The sequence below is a fragment of the Poromitra crassiceps genome (genome assembly GCF_964638095.1).
Source record: "Poromitra crassiceps genome assembly, chromosome: 9".
In the NCBI taxonomy this organism is placed as follows: Eukaryota; Metazoa; Chordata; class Actinopteri; order Beryciformes; family Melamphaidae; genus Poromitra; species Poromitra crassiceps.
The window spans coordinates 55,680,113-55,698,486 of record NC_139630.1 but is presented as its reverse complement, the minus strand read 5'-3'; the positions used below and the strand labels follow the sequence as shown (position 1 = coordinate 55,698,486).

General features: G+C 46.7%; 1 protein-coding gene across 1 annotated transcript in view; it reads right to left on the bottom strand.

Annotated features, from left to right (window-relative positions):
• Window positions 1–18,374, bottom strand: part of tab2 (TGF-beta activated kinase 1 (MAP3K7) binding protein 2) — a 78,813-nt gene that overhangs the window by 10,806 nt on the left and 49,633 nt on the right. The window contains exons 2-4 of the mRNA XM_083643226.1: window positions 10,098–10,286; window positions 6,940–8,635; window positions 538–698 (exon numbers count right to left, since the gene is read on the bottom strand). Of these exons, the coding sequence (XP_083499352.1) occupies window positions 538–698; window positions 6,940–8,635; window positions 10,098–10,199 (1,959 nt within the window). The 5' untranslated portion in view covers window positions 10,200–10,286. The remainder of the gene's footprint in view (window positions 1–537; window positions 699–6,939; window positions 8,636–10,097; window positions 10,287–18,374) is intronic.

Sequence of the window (18,374 nt, the reverse complement as noted above, 5' to 3'; positions counted from 1 at the left end):
TTTTGTCTGCAGAGTTGTCTTTTGAAGTTTGCATGCTAAAAGCGTAAGAGCTTTTCACTGCCTGTGAACGATGTTCGTCAGGGTTCGTAGAAGTTTTCCACTTCAAACGTCCCTCCTTTTTCCAGATCTCACTAATAATAATAATACGTACACTTGGCAATATGACTGACTATCAAGTTGGCAATATCACACTATAACTGATGATCGTTCACAACAACAAACGTCACAATGTGTAAAATAATAGTGGGGCTACGATGACATAACATCGGTTGCCTTAGGTGTATTTCAGAAAATTAGTTTTTCATTCATTCATTGTGCAAACTCCCCCCCCACCCCCATTTTCCTATACAGATTTTAACCTGTTTAGCCAAGTCAACTATCAGTAGCATTCAGTCAATTTAAAATGTAAAATCACTTCACATTTACGTCAATAATATTGATATATTGAAACCCTCCAACAAGTTGATATTCACAACCTGCTCTCTGAATGGAGAGTGTGGAGGAGGAAGAGTGTGGAGGAGGAAGGAGGAAGCTCACCGAAGGAATTTGGGAGACGGAGTTGGATCTCTCTAGCCGTCTCCTGGTCAGGTCGTTCTCCATCTCGTTCACTTCCTCTTTTAGCTTCTCCAGCTTCTTCTTCTTCAGCTCCAGCTCATGCCACAGCCTCTCCATGCGGGCCTTCTGATGGACCAACAAGGCTGCAAACAAGCAACAGAAGCACAAGCGCGCACGCACGTCAGCTACGGTTTCCTCTCTGTCAACAACAATTCCTAATGAGAGAGAGAGAGACAGAGAGAGACACAGAGAGAGAGACAGAGAGAGACAGACACAGAGAGAGACAGAGAGAGACAGACAGACAGACAGACAGAGAGAGACAGAGACAGAGACAGAGAGAGAAAGAGAGACAGAGAGCGAGCAACACATTGATGTGGATACAGTAGTGGCACCCTGTCTGATAGGGCTGGGTTAAAAAAATAGATTCTCCGATTTTTAATCGATTTTTATTTTAATCCTTTGATATCGATTCATATGTCCAGAGATCGATTTTTTTTAAACATAGGCTATAATATTATAGGCTGTGTGAGATAGTTGAAACATAGTTTCAAGTTGACGTTTATGTATGTTTGTAGTTGAAACAAAAACATAAATACTGTAGGCTACATAAATGGAAATCTACTTTTAGAAATTATATAGGCTGAAATCAAATCACTGTGCATAATTGTGAAAGTGTCTTTATTGACAGATGAAAAGGCTGTTATTTACCCTTTGTCACCCTCTGGTGAGTAAATATATGTGTAACTAAAACCATTCAAATTGTTTCCCCATGTATCTACCGGTCCTTGGCACAAAAAAGGTTGGGAACCCCTGTGTTACATAACTGGACAGTCATGTAATTCAGGTTATAGCTCAAAAAACATGTTTTAGTATCACTAACCAAATCGATATTGAAATTAATCGAATCGGAATCGAATCGAATCAGGATTAATCGATTCGGAACCTTGTGAATCGGAATCGAATCGATTCTTGAAATTTTAACCAATACCCAGCCCTACTGTCTGATACGTTTACACCATACGCTGATGTGTGGATAGGGTTTTGACTGCCGTTTTGTATTTTGTATACTATTCTTATGCAAATGCTATTTAAGTGTCTGGGTATCTTGATAAGCAAGCGTGTCACATGACCCACACACATAGAACATGTCTGTGTTATTCATGCCCTGTGTATACAAGCAGCTCTGTGCTGTCTATCGCTCTTCATTTCATCACACACACTGAAGTTCAGCTTGATCGTGCTTAGCTCGGGGCTAATTCTGCTTCAGTACAGAGTGTCTGCTACTGAATGAATAGCGCTACACACAACCATGTCTCTGCAATATCTATTTAATTCATCATCATTCTTGCATCTGTTGACAGGTTGTAACACCTCCTACGCAGACACTCTATCAACACACACACACACACACACACACACACACACATAATCAGAGCTTGCGGCAGGATGGCTTTGCGGGTAGTCTGCCTTGTGACAAAAAGGTTCGCAGGTTCGATCTCCGCGGCAGCCAAAGTGTCCTTGAGCAAGGCACCAAAGCCCTCCCCGGGCGCTCGCTCTGCACTAAGTCAACGCTGTGTGAGAGTAAATGTTTAAAATGTGAATGTAAATGTTGTGTTTTCACTCAGCCACTCAACCACAACCCCACCCCTCCAGCCTGGCCTGCAGGGTCATGTGACAGAGGAGGGGCTACATGCAGACGGAGCAACTTTACGCTGAATGTGAACATTTAACAGACAGCGGTGCAAAAACAAACCTCTACACGGTTAATTATCAGATGTATCAACACTGGCTGTAAAATACCTAGCTACCTGGCACATGTTGCAGGACAGAGTACAGCCATGAGTCAAGATCAAATTACTATGTTCCTATAGGTTAGGATAATTACCATTTACAGTTCATAAACATGTGTTATCTTGTCTTTATGTGAAACAAACATGGAGATATGTTGGCTTGGAAATATGTTCTGCACTTATGCCTTTGGAATGTAATTAAGCATGCTGCTTTGTAGTGATTTTACAATGGCTAAAAGGTGACATCAAAAATGAATGCAAATGTTATTTTACTTTGAATGAATAATACTGTAGATATTGCTTATTTGGCGATAATGACCAGCTCGCAGTAGATTATCCTGATTATTATAAGGCTACTTATAGCACCAACAATGATATTAATCATTTAAGAGGAAATATTGATTTAACATTTTTACTACACGCTGTAACTTTCAAGCTTCTCCCCAAAAATAGTTGAATCCAACTGTTTGCAGGGGAAAAAGAGTAACGTATTTTTGGCATAAACTGTCGCAAGTTAATCCGACTATAAATATTGCGCACTTATTCCCACCGTGCCTCACGCTGCTCACCTGCGCGAAGCCATTGTGCACCGCTCGCTTGCGTATTATTATTATAATAGTGAGATTAGAAATCAACAAAATGATGATGATGAATGTGGCGTAATATGACCGGATGTGATACAGGCAAGCTGTCTGTAATCAGAAATAACAGACCTCACTGACCAATCAGAATTAAGCATTCAACCACACACCTTATTTCATGCATTTAAGCGAAATCCCCATACTAGTAAAATCCCGTTGCCTTTTCCCCTCACGACCTGGAAGTGCTACTTCCTGACTCAATCCTGCACTGCTCCATTCTAGTCCAATAGGATGTTATTCTTCTTCTGCCAAGCAATATAGTTCCAGTTGTGGCATCATCATGACCAGTCTGCTTTTTGGTGAACACATTCATGTTTAAATTAACTCATGTGGTCACAGGTGTTGCCTCCATCAGGCCTTTTACACCTGCTTTGAACATGACTCAGCCAATCAGTAGCCTGCTTTGAACATGACTCAGCCAATCAGTAGCGAGGGTCACAATGAACAACATGAGCGTAAGTGGGATATTAAACTGCGGTGCTGCGGCTCAGCAGCAGCAGCAGTAGCAGCAGCAGTAGCAGAGCCAGTGAGAAGGCTCCTCATTGGTGGGGGGTAGGTAGTCACCGCAGCGTGCAGGCCCCTCATTGGGTGGTATGGTAGGGAGTCACCGCAGCGTGAGGGCCACAGCCGGTGACTCACACGTGATCCAGTCAAAAGCCCAAAAAAGGAAGCAGCACTGCTGCTCCGACACGTTTGACTCACGGCCGCCGGTGCCACACACAGCATTCACTGTGGAGGAGTCACTCCCCCGTCATGGCCCCGCCCCTCCCCCGTCATGGCCCCGCCCCTCCCCCGTCATTGCCCCACCCCCCCCCCCTCCCTCCCTCCCTCCCTCCCTCAGCGAGTCACCTTCTCTTCGATCTACCTTGCAGAGTGGTATACAGACACAGCAGTGTTTCAACACCGGCTGACGATTATTAGTGACAGCAGGTATATGTAGACAGTTTTGGCTCAAGAAATGATTTGAAAAGCCACTTTTAAAATCACAAAGTATACTTGATAGTAAAATGACTTTCTTGGCAGGATGGAGAGGAAAAAGCATTTAGGCCTGTTTGCTGCTAGTAGACACAAAAAATGATATACTTTTTATTTATTGTTACGAGTCGAAAGTGTGGCGGCTCTGAAGCTCTGTGCTCTGGATGCTGTCCAGGAAGCTCATCTGTACACACTTGACTTCTGCTAAACAAATCATTAATTGTGTGGAGCATGAACCAGACATCACACACACACAGTCACACAGTCTCACACACACACACACACACACACACACACACACACACACACACACACACACACACACACACAGTCACACAGTCACACAGTCACACACACACACACACACACACACACACAGACACACACACACAATCTCTCTCACACACACACAAAACACACACACAAAACACAGCGTGCGAAATTTGTAGTTGTATATAGTTTTTGTGTGTTTCTTTTGCATGTTGTTTAGTGGGGGGGTTCCTATCTGGAGGAACCCCCAGAACTCCACACAGAAAGACCCTTTTGAAGTTGCATAATAGTTTAACAAGTTTTGTTCCAAACTGAGCGATCCATTTGAAAAAATCACTTACATGATTGCTGACATGAAAGTCAAAAACGTTCTAAGCTACAAGCCATTTGCTATTTGCTATTTTAATTAGTGCTGCACGATTAATCTAATCGCAATCGCAATCGCGATGTCAGCACGTGCGATTACATAACCGCAAAAGTGTGCGATTATTATTATTATTTTCACGTCTTTTTGAGTGTGTGTGTATGTGTGTGTGTGTGTGCCTCTAAACGTTACACGCGACGCAGCAAACAGACGTTTCTCTGCCATCACACTGGGCATCAACACTAGCGGGAAACTTCTCCCATGCACTCCTGCAAATAAGTAATGTTATGCGCAGCACGGTTACATCTTACCGAGAGGGAGAGAGAGAACATCCATGATCGTTAACAGCGAGCTATGCTAATAACTAGCTAGCTGTTCAGAAATGCATGTAAACAGCCGTGTGATTAGTGAGAACGTCAGTAAAATAAGGAGAGAGCTGCAGGTGCTTACAGTATACAGAACTAGTGCAGGATTAAGTGCACAGTGGGTAATGACCCGCTGTGATGAAGAATATAGCGAGATTAACAAGGTTGATAGAGAAAACACTGTCGCAGCAGCTGCCAGCAGCAGCACATCCAGACTTTTAACTAGCCTGTCACATGATGCCTTCATGGTCCCTCGATAAAGTCTGTAGATGCACGTTACCTCACCTCTCTCTCAAGAAGCGTCACGTGAGTGTGGCGTTCAAGGCCATCTGTCGCTACAAAAGAAATAAACGGGGTGTATCATTGTATTACTGGACAGACATGTAACTAACTTTGCACTCTGAGCCATCTTCTATGTGCTGTAACGCAGTGCAGTTTCTATTTTTCTGGTGTTTCTTTTTTACATGTTCGGGACAGGCAAATGTCTCAAAACATTTTATTTTTTTGTAAAGATAATTTTATTTCAAATTGTTTTATTTATTTAGTTTTAATATATTTTAAATTGTAATATATTTCATGTATTTTAGTCTGTGATACGTGAAACCGTGGTATTTTTGTCCAAGGTTATCATACCGTCAAAAACCCATGCCGGCACATCCCTAGATACCATTTGTTTATTATATCGCAATCACAATCGCAAATCGCAATATTGTCCAGTGTCCACCATAATCACTAATCGCACCTTTCCCAGCACTAATTTTAATGCCTTTGTTTACAAAATAACAGATGGGATGACCTATTGAGCGATGAACTTAAAGTAACCGTTAATTCTCAGAGACGTACAGCATCATTTTGGAATGAAATGCTTCATTGTATATTGAGCATATTCAGCAGAACATCTATGTTCTGTCTCAACGGATGTGGAGCAGAATCCCTCTGGGATCCTGTACCTCCTTGTACCATGCGTGTCACTAGTTGTGTTTCCATTACCCTCAGAAATGCGCAAAATCTAAATATCGCAATAGAAATTGGGTAATGGAAACACGTGAATTTCGAAAAACCTCCCAAATATCGCAAAAAGTTTTTTCGCTCTCATGAGGTGGTTTTTCAGACGTGTCGATATAGAAGTTTATCGCAAAAGTGTAATGGAAACACATTTTTCGCATTTGCACGTCATGTGACCCATATTATCCCTTGGAAAAGGAGCGGAAAATAAGTTTGGTAAGTAAGGTTCGATAGCCGTGTCAAAACCTCCGCAGCAAGTGGAAAACTTTGAAGCAACGCTACCTAGCAGAAAGACGAGTGTTATGCAAAAGCGTAGCCGGGCAAATTAGATAATGTTTAATGGCAGAAATCGGTCCATGGTGACAGCAGGCTGCCTGTGTGCGCGCATTTGGCACAGCGGCGAGATGAGAGGATGAAAAGCACACACTGGTGCGGTGGTGCTGTCTGAAGTGAATACAGTGACTGTGAGTAGGCTAATACATTGCACACGTTTCAGGTGCAATTATAGAACCAAATCAGCCTTTTCCCCCCTCCATCTCTAAATCGGACCAGTTGTAGGCTATTAGGCTACCTTTTTTCCTCTGCCTGTCGCGCTGACTGCATTCACGCAGCCAGCAACATTTTGCGACTCATTTTCTTTTGAATTGATAATCAGGCTCGTTTATATGCATTGTAACTTCATGTTGGGATTTGCATTGACCATTGGTTGGATTTGAGCATGCAGGGGACGGGATATGGGGCAGATCCCCGTGCGTAATCACTGTGGCAGCTGCTGCAACGGGGAATCACTCAAACGCAACTTCAATGGAAACGCCTACAAGTCGCAATTGTACATTGTCGAAGTTGTAGAAATATCGCAATTCTTTTGCGAAAAACTGTAATGGAAACACAGCTAGTGACTATGTTTGTGTAGCTAGAAGAAGAAGAAGAAGAAACACAAATGATTCAAGTTGATCCTCAGCAGTGCTGCTCACCTTGTGTGTACGCTGCATCGTCTGAGCCCATGCTGAGTCTGCGAGGCTCGTTCGGCCGCTCCCTGTGCACCGACAGCGGGTCCGAGAGATGGAGGGGGTCCGGCTCCACAAAGTGGTGGTCCGCGGGGAGACTGAGGAGGTTGTTGGGCTCAAAGGTGGGCGACACGACTCCGGGGGACACGGCCGGGGGCTTGTTCGGCGACACCGTGATTTTAAAAGTGTACTTGGTGTTGGGCTGAGTCACCACCACGCGAGGGGAGGAGGCCGTGCCGCCTCCGCCGCCGACGGAGCCGCGGGACTTGGGCGGATGATGGTGGATGTAGGCGGGGCCCATGCTCACCTGGCCCCCCATGTTCCTGGCCCCCGGCGGCCCCTGCATGGGGGGATTGGCTGAGATGTAGACCGTGGGAGGGTTCCTCCCCCCGCCGTCGTCACTGGAGGCGTTCGCCGAAATGTAAAACTTGGGCTGGGCGCGGGAGCCGGCCTGGGCCAGGACAGCCTCCTCAGAGGGAGTGGTAGCAGCAGTGGGCGGGCTGGTGGAGATGTAAACAGTGGGCTGGCTGCGGCTCAGACCCGGGCCTCCGATGGACAGAGGACAGGTGCTGGGCCCCGGAGCCGCCCCGGTGGACGAGGAGGACGAGGGGCAGGAGGAGGAGGCGGAGGAGGAGGAGGAGGAGCGAGGCCCGCTGCCGGTCCGCAGCACGGCCGTCGTGGTCGTGGAGTTGCTCCTCTGCGGAGATTCAAGTTTGATCTCTATCTGGTTCTTGCGCGGGCCGGTGGAGATGTTCTGGATGTTGTACTGGCCGAAGGTGGACAGGGAGGTGGGCATGACCGAAGAGGAGGAGGAGGAGCAGGAGGAGGAGCAGGAGGAGACGCCCGAGGACGAGGCCTGGCTTCCGGAGGGAGCCTGGAGGATGGAGGAGGGAGCCTGGGGGTTTGTGGGGGAGCTGATTGGCATGTAGACGTGGGAGGTCTGGTGGCCCTGGGTCTGGTGCTGTGAGGTATGTGAGGAGGCGTAATGAGGGCCTGACCAGGAGCCGGGCAGGGAGGAAGGGTGTGAGATCTGGTAGATCTGCTGCTGCGGCTGGGAGGTGGGGCTGTACTGGGCCCTGCCCCCCTGCTGCTGGTGGTGGTGGTTCTGCCGGCTCGCAGCGGACTGGCTGACGTAGGGCCTGATGTAGATGGCGTTACCCTGTGGACTGCTCAGGCCCGACTGCGGCCCGCCGTGTATGTGCAAAGACGTGGGGGTGTTGCGGCCCGTGTTGGGCGCCAGCGTGACGGTGATGGGGTTGAAGCGCGGCGCCTGCTGGGCGCCCTTGAGCGGGTAGAGTCCCAGGTGCTGGGGAGGCTGCTGTTTGCGCGTGGGCTCCATGGCGCCAAACACATTGAGGCTGGCGGGCACCTGCACCGGGGCCGACTGGGGCTCCTGCTGAAAGAAGTCACTGTTGGGGGCCTGCGTGGTCTGGAGGGGCCCGTCGCTCAGGCTGTGGGCCAGAGTCCTGCTGCCGTTCATCCTCAGGCCGTCCCGCAACACATTCTGAGACTGCAGGCCCAGGTTGAGCTGGGTCATGTGATTGCGGAGCCGGGTGAAGCTGGGGTCGTCGGAGAAGCTGATGTGGTTTCCTCCTTCGCTGTACAGGTAGCCCGGACTCACCTGGGACAGGTATTCACAGCAGGCGTCCAAATTGTTGTTGTTCTGAAGGAGGGAGGGAACGAGAGAGAGAGAGAGAGAGAGAGAGAGAGAGAGAGAGAGAGAGAGAGAGAGAGAGAGAGAGAGAGAGAGAGGGATTAAGCTTAGTGTGCCACATTCAAATACTTTGGATGAAAGATAAAGATGTGACAGTATGGTCGTCAACATTTTGCATTCATACATACAAAGTCAAAGATGCTATATTAGAATTGTAACATTCAGAGTCCCATTTTAAATAAATAAATAAATTCCACATGGTATAGGACGAATCAGCGTGACGTCACTTGCCACCCAGAAATGCGGAACCAGTTAACTAGTATGAGTTGTGCCAAACAAACGTTAATATCTCAAAAACTATACATCACATCGCTTATATTTTGACATTCTGAATGAGAGCAGAATTAGCTCAAGAGTTTGATGTATGTATGCATGTTAGGGCTGTGGCGATTCACTTATCTCCCGATTCGATACTATCACGATACTTGGGTGCCGATTCGATATATATTGCGAAAGTATTGCGATTCTACGATTATTGCGATTCGATGTTACGATTTATTGCGATTTTTGTTTCTTTTTTTCTTTTCTTTTTTCAGTTTGTTTGCTTTTTTACACTAGATTAGAACATGGGAAAAGTTGAATCATACACTAGAGACTGTATATTATATATCATGAGTAGGGCTGGGCGATATAGTTAAAAACAGGGGCGGACTGGGATCATAATTCAGGCCGGGCATTAGATACCAAGCAGGCCAGGCCGATATGGGCCGACGCGCGTGAAATTTGTCCGTTTGAAGCCCAATTTGGGCCAAGTCCAATTTTACAATGAGATGCACCCACTTTAACCCTGAAGTGTAATTATTACTTCAGACCAACTAATAAAGTAATAAAACCACTAGTAAACCAGTAGGCGGCGCCTGGCCTGCTGTTCAGTGAGTGGCCTGACTGCGGGCACCCAAAAAAAATAAAAAAAATATCGATTCTGGAATAAAAGATCGATTAAAAAAATCGTGACATTAAAAATCGCGATACTTGAGTGAATCGATTTTTCCCCCCACCCCTAATGCATGTCGTGTTAAAGTTGTGTGAACTGTTGCAGTTTTTAAAATGTAAACAGAGTCAGCCGACTAGAGTCAGACACTGAAGCATCCCAAAACTCAGGCTCCATAGGGTTGCATTGCCGTTGCCACCCAGTGGCGCGGTTTGTTCACCAAAATGCTGCTGGGCTGATCCCTCGTATATAAACAACATGCATGATGGTCTTAGTGACATAATTATGGTTTGGGTGTCACAGAACAAGCCAGATTAAAAACAGTGGGACAAGAAGGGAGGTACATTAAACCAAAACCAGGTGCTGAGGTGGTCACGTCTCTCTTACATGATCGTTCTAAGGTGCTAATAATATGATCTTCTCTCTTAACATTGGCCGGTGTGTATTCATTTTGCTAGATTGGGTGGTGGTGCTGCTCACCTGCAGAACACACTGTGAAACAACACCCTCAGGGACTTCAGGGAACTTCTGGCGCAGGTCATGCAAAACCTGAATGTCAATCTGGTGGCTTCCCTGGGCCATTCGTATATTGCCAGGTCAGGACTGCTTTGCTCTGGTCAGCACACTGCAGCGTCAGTGGTCACAGCAACCCACCCTCATCTTGAACATCTGGATAGAAAGGCAAGAAGAAGAAAACACTTCTGGTAAGCAACATGAACATTTCTCCTCGAGATACGCAGAGATGAAGAGACACAAACGCACGCAGAATGCTATCTTTGTTCTCAGTCCATAGCCAGGAGCGAGGATTAGCCTCCTCTTATGAGCTGGAGACGTCTGCGTTTTGTGAGAAGTTAAATGAGAAAGTTATGCATAACCAAGCAGCAGGCAGGGAGGGAGGGAGGGAGCAAATGGTGGTCTATTGCAACTCCACACTACAAGACATCAGACATTTGAGGTTGTCTATTTCATGACGCTTTCAAAACAAAATCTTGACAGATCCTTTATGAGAATGGAGGTCATTCATTTGAGAAGAAGCCCTCCTCCCCACAAAGCTCCTTAATAAAAGAGTAGCAGAGGGAGGAAAGAAACCACCTCTGAATGCCTAAGTGAGGAAGCAAGGCTTTTCCAACTGATCTCAACATCAACATTCAGTTATTAAGCACAGAACTCAACTGAACAGTGGTCGGAGTATGCGAGCAAATCTGCACATAATCACCGCTTAAGCTCCAACCTAAGGCAGCTCCACAGAGCAGTTAGTGGTGTTCAAAGAAGAAACCCTGCTTTATTTCTGACACAGCACAACAGATCCGCAGGGCCACACATTGTGTTGACCCCTGACCTTCTCACAGGGATATAAAACTGAGGGACGGACATTTTATTCTGTTCATATTTGAACCGTTACCTTACTTAAATAACCAGGAAACAAAGCAAGCGTCACTTTGTTGCTGCACATACACTGGAAATAGCGAATGGATTTATAGGGCAGAGGTATCGTTCAAGAGAGACACATGTTGCTCTGTGTTGCATTATGTTTCGTGCTAAATGCTGCGGTGAGGCTGGAGGCCTGGAGTCATTTTAGAGAAAGGCTACTGGTTGCAAAATTCACTTGAACGGCAAGTCCTGTTTTGCTTCCAGGTCTTTTATAGTCCACCACCACCATCTGCATACTTCTCAGCAAGACCCACGAGACCTTTTACAGCTTTGTCCGTGCTGCTCGCTCGGTTGAGAGCGGTGTTCCTGAGCTAAACACGAGTTTAAAATGTGTTCTAACATCTGTATTCATGTTTACAGTGTGTCTAATGTTTGTATGTTTTTGCATGCGGAGTAAACTGGATTTTGTATCTGCATAAAGCGTACTGCTTTAAAGTGATAATGCAGAAGATTTTCCTGGGAGATGGTTCCATGCAGAAGCTATACACAGTCAATCACACCTGGGAGCTGGTTCCATGCAGAAGCTATACACAGTCAATCACACCTGGGAGATGGTTCCATACAGAAGCTATACACAGTCAATCACACCTGGGAGATGGTTCCATACAGAAGCTATACACAGTCAATCACACCTGGGAGATGGTTCCATACAGAAGCTATACACAGTCAATCACACCTGGGAGATGGTTCCATACAGAAGCTATACACAGTCAATCACACCTGGGAGATGGTTCCATACAGAAGCTATACACAGTCAATCACACCTGGGAGATGGTTCCATACAGAAGCTATACACAGTCACTCACACCTGGGAGCTGGTTCCATACAGAAGCTATACAGTCAATCACACCTGGGAGATGGTTCCATACAGAAGCTATACACAGTCAATCACACCTGGGAGCTGGCCAAAGCAACCACAGTCTTCTACTATATTGGCCACTGTGCAGCAACTCTGGAGCAGCTGAGGGCTTTGCTCAAAGACACCTCAACTGCAGTTGTGTCTCATTCACTTGTTCCACACAGATGTTCCCAGCCAGTCCAGGGAGGATTCAATCTGGCAACCTTCCAGCAACAAGGTCACTTTCTTAACCATTAGTCTACTTGGGGACTCGAAAACAGACAAAAATCGCATGGAACATATAAGAGCGAGACGTGTATATGACAGCCATCTTGTGCGTTATCCAAACTCTTTCCTCCTAACCGCACTCTTTCAAAACGTCTTCCTGTGGGAGGCTGGGATATGCCATTCAGAACATGGTGACAAGAGGAGCAGCACACCCTGTTCTCTCTGGTGTTCTCTCTGGTGATCTGAGGAGGTGAGGCACAACGCCGATCAATACAATGTCGGGTCAAAAAATGCAGTATTGGAGGAGCAACAACCTGGTTTCTCTTCAAGCTAAAAGAGGTCCCTTGACAGCATCTCGTTAACGCGTCAGAAAGTGAATCTTGAGGCCCGGACAGAATCCAGAAGCACATTTAAACAGACATTTAAACACAGTCAGATTCCCTGATAAGAGGAAGTCAAGAGCCTGCTGGAGAAGACAAAGTAGTTACTGCACAGCTGTGCTGCTGTCTTATGGAAGCATGTGTATCATGTCATAACTGAGCAGTCATAAATCTGCCTCGCTAAAGCAGCCATCTGCAGCTGATAACAGGGGAGGAGCTCCACTAACAGGGGGAGGAGGAGGAGCTCCATGGCTACTGTCAACAGTAGGGAGCCAGATACAGGAAGGACTGGAGCCTACCTCCGAAAGGCAGACCCGGCTGGCCGCTTGCAGAAGCGGTGGTGAGGGGGGACAGTCAGACTTTCTCGAGAATAACGGAGGTTCATACTTTGTGTGTAGGGATGTAACGATAACCATAAAATTCCTTACGATAACCGTAACGTTTAAAATTGTCATTATCATTACAACCGTGTTACCGTGATGATTACAGTGCTTTGAAAAACATGGTAAATACTGTCCATCATCAACCAAAGTTAGCAACCGTCTCCCAGATGCAAACCTTGCAGCGTTGGAGAAATGATTTCAGTGAGTGTATCAATCCTTTTTGGGTCTGAGTTTTCAATAGAAAACTTGGTGAAATGATTTCCGTGAGTGTATTAGTACTTTTTGAACATTTTCAGCACATTTTAACAAACCGTGATAATACTGATGATATCCGTGATCATTTTGGTCACTATAATCGTGATATGAATTTTTCATATCGTTCCATCTCTATTTGTGTGGATAAGGCCTGTACGATATGAGGAAAATCTGCGATGTGCAATATAACATTGTTCAATATTGCGATGACGATACGACTTGCGATAAATAAACAAATATTAGTTTATAGTATGCATATTAGCTATACAGTACCTATGTCTTTCTGCTTTAATAATGCTAACATAGACCCCAGACATAGCCTATGCCCACTGAATAAAGAAATGAAAGACACACTGACTGGAGCTGAAGCTACGCACAGCGTGTTTGGGCTTTGGCGGAGGTGCTCAGTGCACCGCTAACAAGAGAAAGGTCTACGCTGTATTTACAACACAGGACAAAACGATCAGATGCCGAGTGGGAATGCATGTGATGTGTGTAAATAAAACCACTTTTGTTATTCATTGCGTTTCAGGCAGTCTTTGCGATGTGTTTATTGCGCACGTTCATATTGCGCTGACGATGAAAATATGATTACTTGTGCAGCCCTAGTGTGGATGCCATGCCCATTCAATGTAAAATGACATTTATTTTAACGGCCCGAAATTTCAGTCAAATTCTCGTTGGTTTTCTTAATGTTCCCATTTCTGCAAGCATGGTCTAATGAGCCTCAGTTGAAAACATGTGAATAATCAAAGTTGACAGTTTGGTATTAGGACCAACGCTCTGAAAACCATCAGTTTGTTATTAGGACCAACGCTCTGAAAACCATCAGTCAATGCTCTCCTTTGTCTTTTGCAATACAAGGAAATGGAAAGTTTTGCAATCGTGCCACCAGGCTGCGGAATGCATTCTGTGTGTGTCAAAAGAAGGAGCGCAAATGCAGCATGGAGAGAGCCTCTAAATGCAAACCAGAGCAAAACAGTTTGCCATATCTCAGATTACATGTTTAGAGCGAACCTTACCGCCTTCCAGTGAAGCATTCTCCAACTCCTCCAGCAGATGAAGCTAAGAAGGGACTGTGGAAAGTATCAAACACCACACTGATGATTCTGGAGTTTAGAACATCATCAGCCAGTATCTTACGACTACCTGTAGCAATCTACAGGGCAGAGAGGAGGCAGCAGTTTGCAGAGAGCCACAGAGGAAGCCACAGTCCTCCAGTCAGGAGGAGGCTGTGGGGCCGCACAGCACAACTGCTGTGGGAAAGGAAATTCACTAGTTGGCGGGTGAAGCAGTTACAGGTCAACAGTGTGGTTAGATTGTTTCCCGGCTTCAAAAACAAGAGGGTCCACACCTCTTCACTGGACGTAATTATAGGCCAGGAGAGCGGGTTAGGTTTTGGCAGCCTTGCCCATGTGTGGGGAGGCTGGCTCACAGGGGGCAGATTAGGCCTAGCTGTCCCCAGAGGCGCTGGTGCAACAGGCCTGGAGGCGGTGCTGCTGTGGTGCCAGCACAGATAGAGACAAAGCTCCCATTGCTGAGGCGGTTAGCGGCCGTGCCAAAGCATTGACCCACAGCCCCACACTCACTTTGTGGAGGTAGCAGGCCTGCCATGCCTCCGTCAATGGACTCATTCACTCGAAGGCACCTCAAAACGTCCACACCAATTAAGAGCAAAATAAAATGTGGATAAACGATCACGAGGAGCCCCATGAGCAGAAAGATCAGCCTAACACCTGACACTGCGCTGGTGCAACCTAACAACACTGCGCTGGTGCAACCTAACAACACTGGGCTGGTGCAACCTAACAACACTGGGCTGGTGCAACCTAACAACACTGGGCTGGTGCAACCTAACAACACTGTGCTGGTGCAACCTAACAACACTGCACTGGTGCAACCTAACAACACTGCGCTGGTGCAACCTAACCCTGCGCTGGTGCAACCTAACACTGCGCTGGTGCAACCTAACACTACTGCACTGGTGCAACCTAACCCTGCGCTGGTGCAACCTAACACTGCGCTGGTGCAACCTAACACTGCGCTGGTGCAACCTAACAACACTGCGCTGGTGCAACCTAACACTGCGCTGGTGCAACCTAACACTGCGCTGGTGCAACCTGACACTGCGCTGGTGCAACCTAACACTACTGCACTGGTGCAACCTAACCCTGCGCTGGTGCAACCTAACACTGCGCTGGTGCAACCTGACACTGCGCTGGTGCAACCTAACACTGCGCTGGTGCAACCTAACCCTGCGCTGGTGCAACCTAACACTACTGCGCTGGTGCAACCTAACACTGCGCTGGTGCAACCCGCCCACACAAATGCAGTTAAAGCAAACAAAGAGGCTACACATTACGGGGGAACCAAAACCACAACAACATGTCATGCCATTCCATCTTCAGCTTGCAAGGACTGGATGCTCCGATCACGATCGCTAACATCTAACATCTCCCGATGATGTGCCTTCTGGGCACTGTAGTTTGAATATGGGAAAAGGGAGGGGGGGGGGGTGACACACAGTGGAAACAATAAGAATCTGATCTGAACTTCAAACAGATCTTTTCTCAGGAGGTTTATAGGACCAGCCCAGCAGCATCTCTGGAGGTTTATAGGACCAGCCCAGCAGCATCTCTGGAGGTTTAAGGACCAGCCCAGCAGCATTGTATGGAATGTCTTCACTGCTGTCTCTTGTGTCCAGCAGCATTTCAACACATAAAGGGACTCATTTGCAGTGGACGCTGTTGAGGTCTGCTGGCAGGCGCCCCAGTCTTCCAAAGTAGCAGCACATACTGTAGTATGTTTACAGTATGTGCGTGTGTACTAACAGCACACACACACACACACACACACACACACACACACACACACACACACACACACACACACACACACACACACACACACACACACACACACACACACACTCTCTCTCTCTCTCTCTCACACACACACACACACACACACACACACACACACACAAGTATGCTGCACAGCAGAGCGTATACACAAGCTACTGTTCAAAGTGCTCAAAGGACAAACATATCAAAGTGTGGGCATGAGATATGGTCTTGATCAGTTATTTTCAGAGTCAGTAAACAAACAAAGCTAATAATATCACCACTTAAGGGAGAGTAAAGCTGCACCTGAGCGAGGAATTTGCACTGAGACGCTTTTAATAACAGCCAATTCAAAAAATATCTGCGGGCTATTTGCACTGAAGAACGCAAAGAATCCAAAGAGAAATGAGAAAAAGTCAAGCGGATCATGCAAACAATGTTTGTACATCTTTGGAATATTGACAAGAGTCTCATTTTGTTGTAAGTGAGACTGCCTTCAGCTGTGCATCTTGATGTGTGGTGGTGCACCTCTGATGGAAACAAGCTAACCCTAACCATCTTGATGTGTGGTGGTGCACCTCTGATGGAAACAAGCTAACGCTAACCATCTTGATGTGTGGTGGTGCACCTCTGATGGAAACAAGCTAACGCTAACCATCTTGATGTGTGGTGGTGCACCCTGATGGAAACAAGCTAACGCTAACCATCTTGATGTGTGGTGGTGCACCTCTGATGGAAACAAGCTAACGCTAACCATCTTGATGTGTGGTGGTGCACCTCTGATGGAAACAAGCTAACGCTAACCATCTTGATGTGTGGTGGTGCACCTCTGATGGAAACAAGCTAACGCTAACCATCTTGATGTGTGGTGGTGCACCTCTGATGGAAACAAGCTAACGCTAACCATCTTGATGTGTGGTGGTGCACCTCTGATGGAAACAAGCTAACGCTAACCATCTTGATGTGTGGTGGTGCACCCTGATGGAAACAAGCTAACGCTAACCATCTTGATGTGTGGTGGTGCACCTCTGATGGAAACAAGCTAACGCTAACCATCTTGATGTGTGGTGGTGCACCTCTGATGGAAACAAGCTAACGCTAACCATCTTGATGTGTGGTGGTGCACCCTGATGGAAACAAGCTAACGCTAACCATCTTGATGTGTGGTGGTGCACCTCTGATGGAAACAAGCTAACGCTAACCATCTTGATGTGTGGTGGTGCACCTCTGATGGAAACAAGCTAACGCTAACCATCTTGATGTGTGGTGGTGCACCTCTGATGGAAACAAGCTAACGCTAACCATCTTGATGTGTGGTGGTGCACCTCTGATGGAAACAAGCTAACGCTAACCATCTTGATGTGTGGTGGTGCACCTCTGATGGAAACAAGCTAACGCTAACCATCTTGATGTGTGGTGGTGCACCTCTTATGGAAACAAGCTAACGCTAACCATCTTGATGTGTGGTGGTGCACCTCTGATGGAAACAAGCTAACGCTAACCATCTTGATGTGTGGTGGTGCACCCTGATGGAAACAAGCTAACGCTAACCATCTTGATGTGTGGTGGTGCACCTCTGATGGAAACAAGCTAACGCTAACCATCTTGATGTGTGGTGGTGCACCTCTGATGGAAACAAGCTAACGCTAACCATCTTGATGTGTGGTGGTGCACCCTGATGGAAACAAGCTAACGCTAACCATCTTGATGTGTGGTGGTGCACCTCTGATGGAAACAAGCTAACGCTAACCATCTTGATGTGTGGTGGTGCACCCTGATGGAAACAAGCTAACGCTAACCATCTTGATGTGTGGTGGTGCACCTCTGATGGAAACAAGCTAACGCTAACCATCTTGATGTGTGGTGGTGCACCTCTGATGGAAACAAGCTAACGCTAACCATCTTGATGTGTGGTGGTGCACCTCTGATGGAAACAAGCTAACGCTAACCATCTTGATGTGTGGTGGTGCACCTCTGATGGAAACAAGCTAACGCTAACCATCTTGATGTGTGGTGGTGCACCTCTGATGGAAACAAGCTAACGCTAACCATCTTGATGTGTGGTGGTGCACCTCTGATGGAAACAAGCTAACGCTAACCATCTTGATGTGTGGTGGTGCACCTCTGATGGAAACAAGCTAACGCTAACCATCTTGATGTGTGGTGGTGCACCTCTGATGGAAACAAGCTAACGCTAACCATCTTGATGTGTGGTGGTGCACCTCTGATGGAAACAAGCTAACGCTAACCATCTTGATGTGTGGTGGTGCACCTCTGATGGAAACAAGCTAACGCTAACCATCTTGATGTGTGGTGGTGCACCTCTGATGGAAACAAGCTAACGCTAACCAGGGTCTGCTACACTTTCTCTCTGTCAACCGCTCACATACACGCGTCGC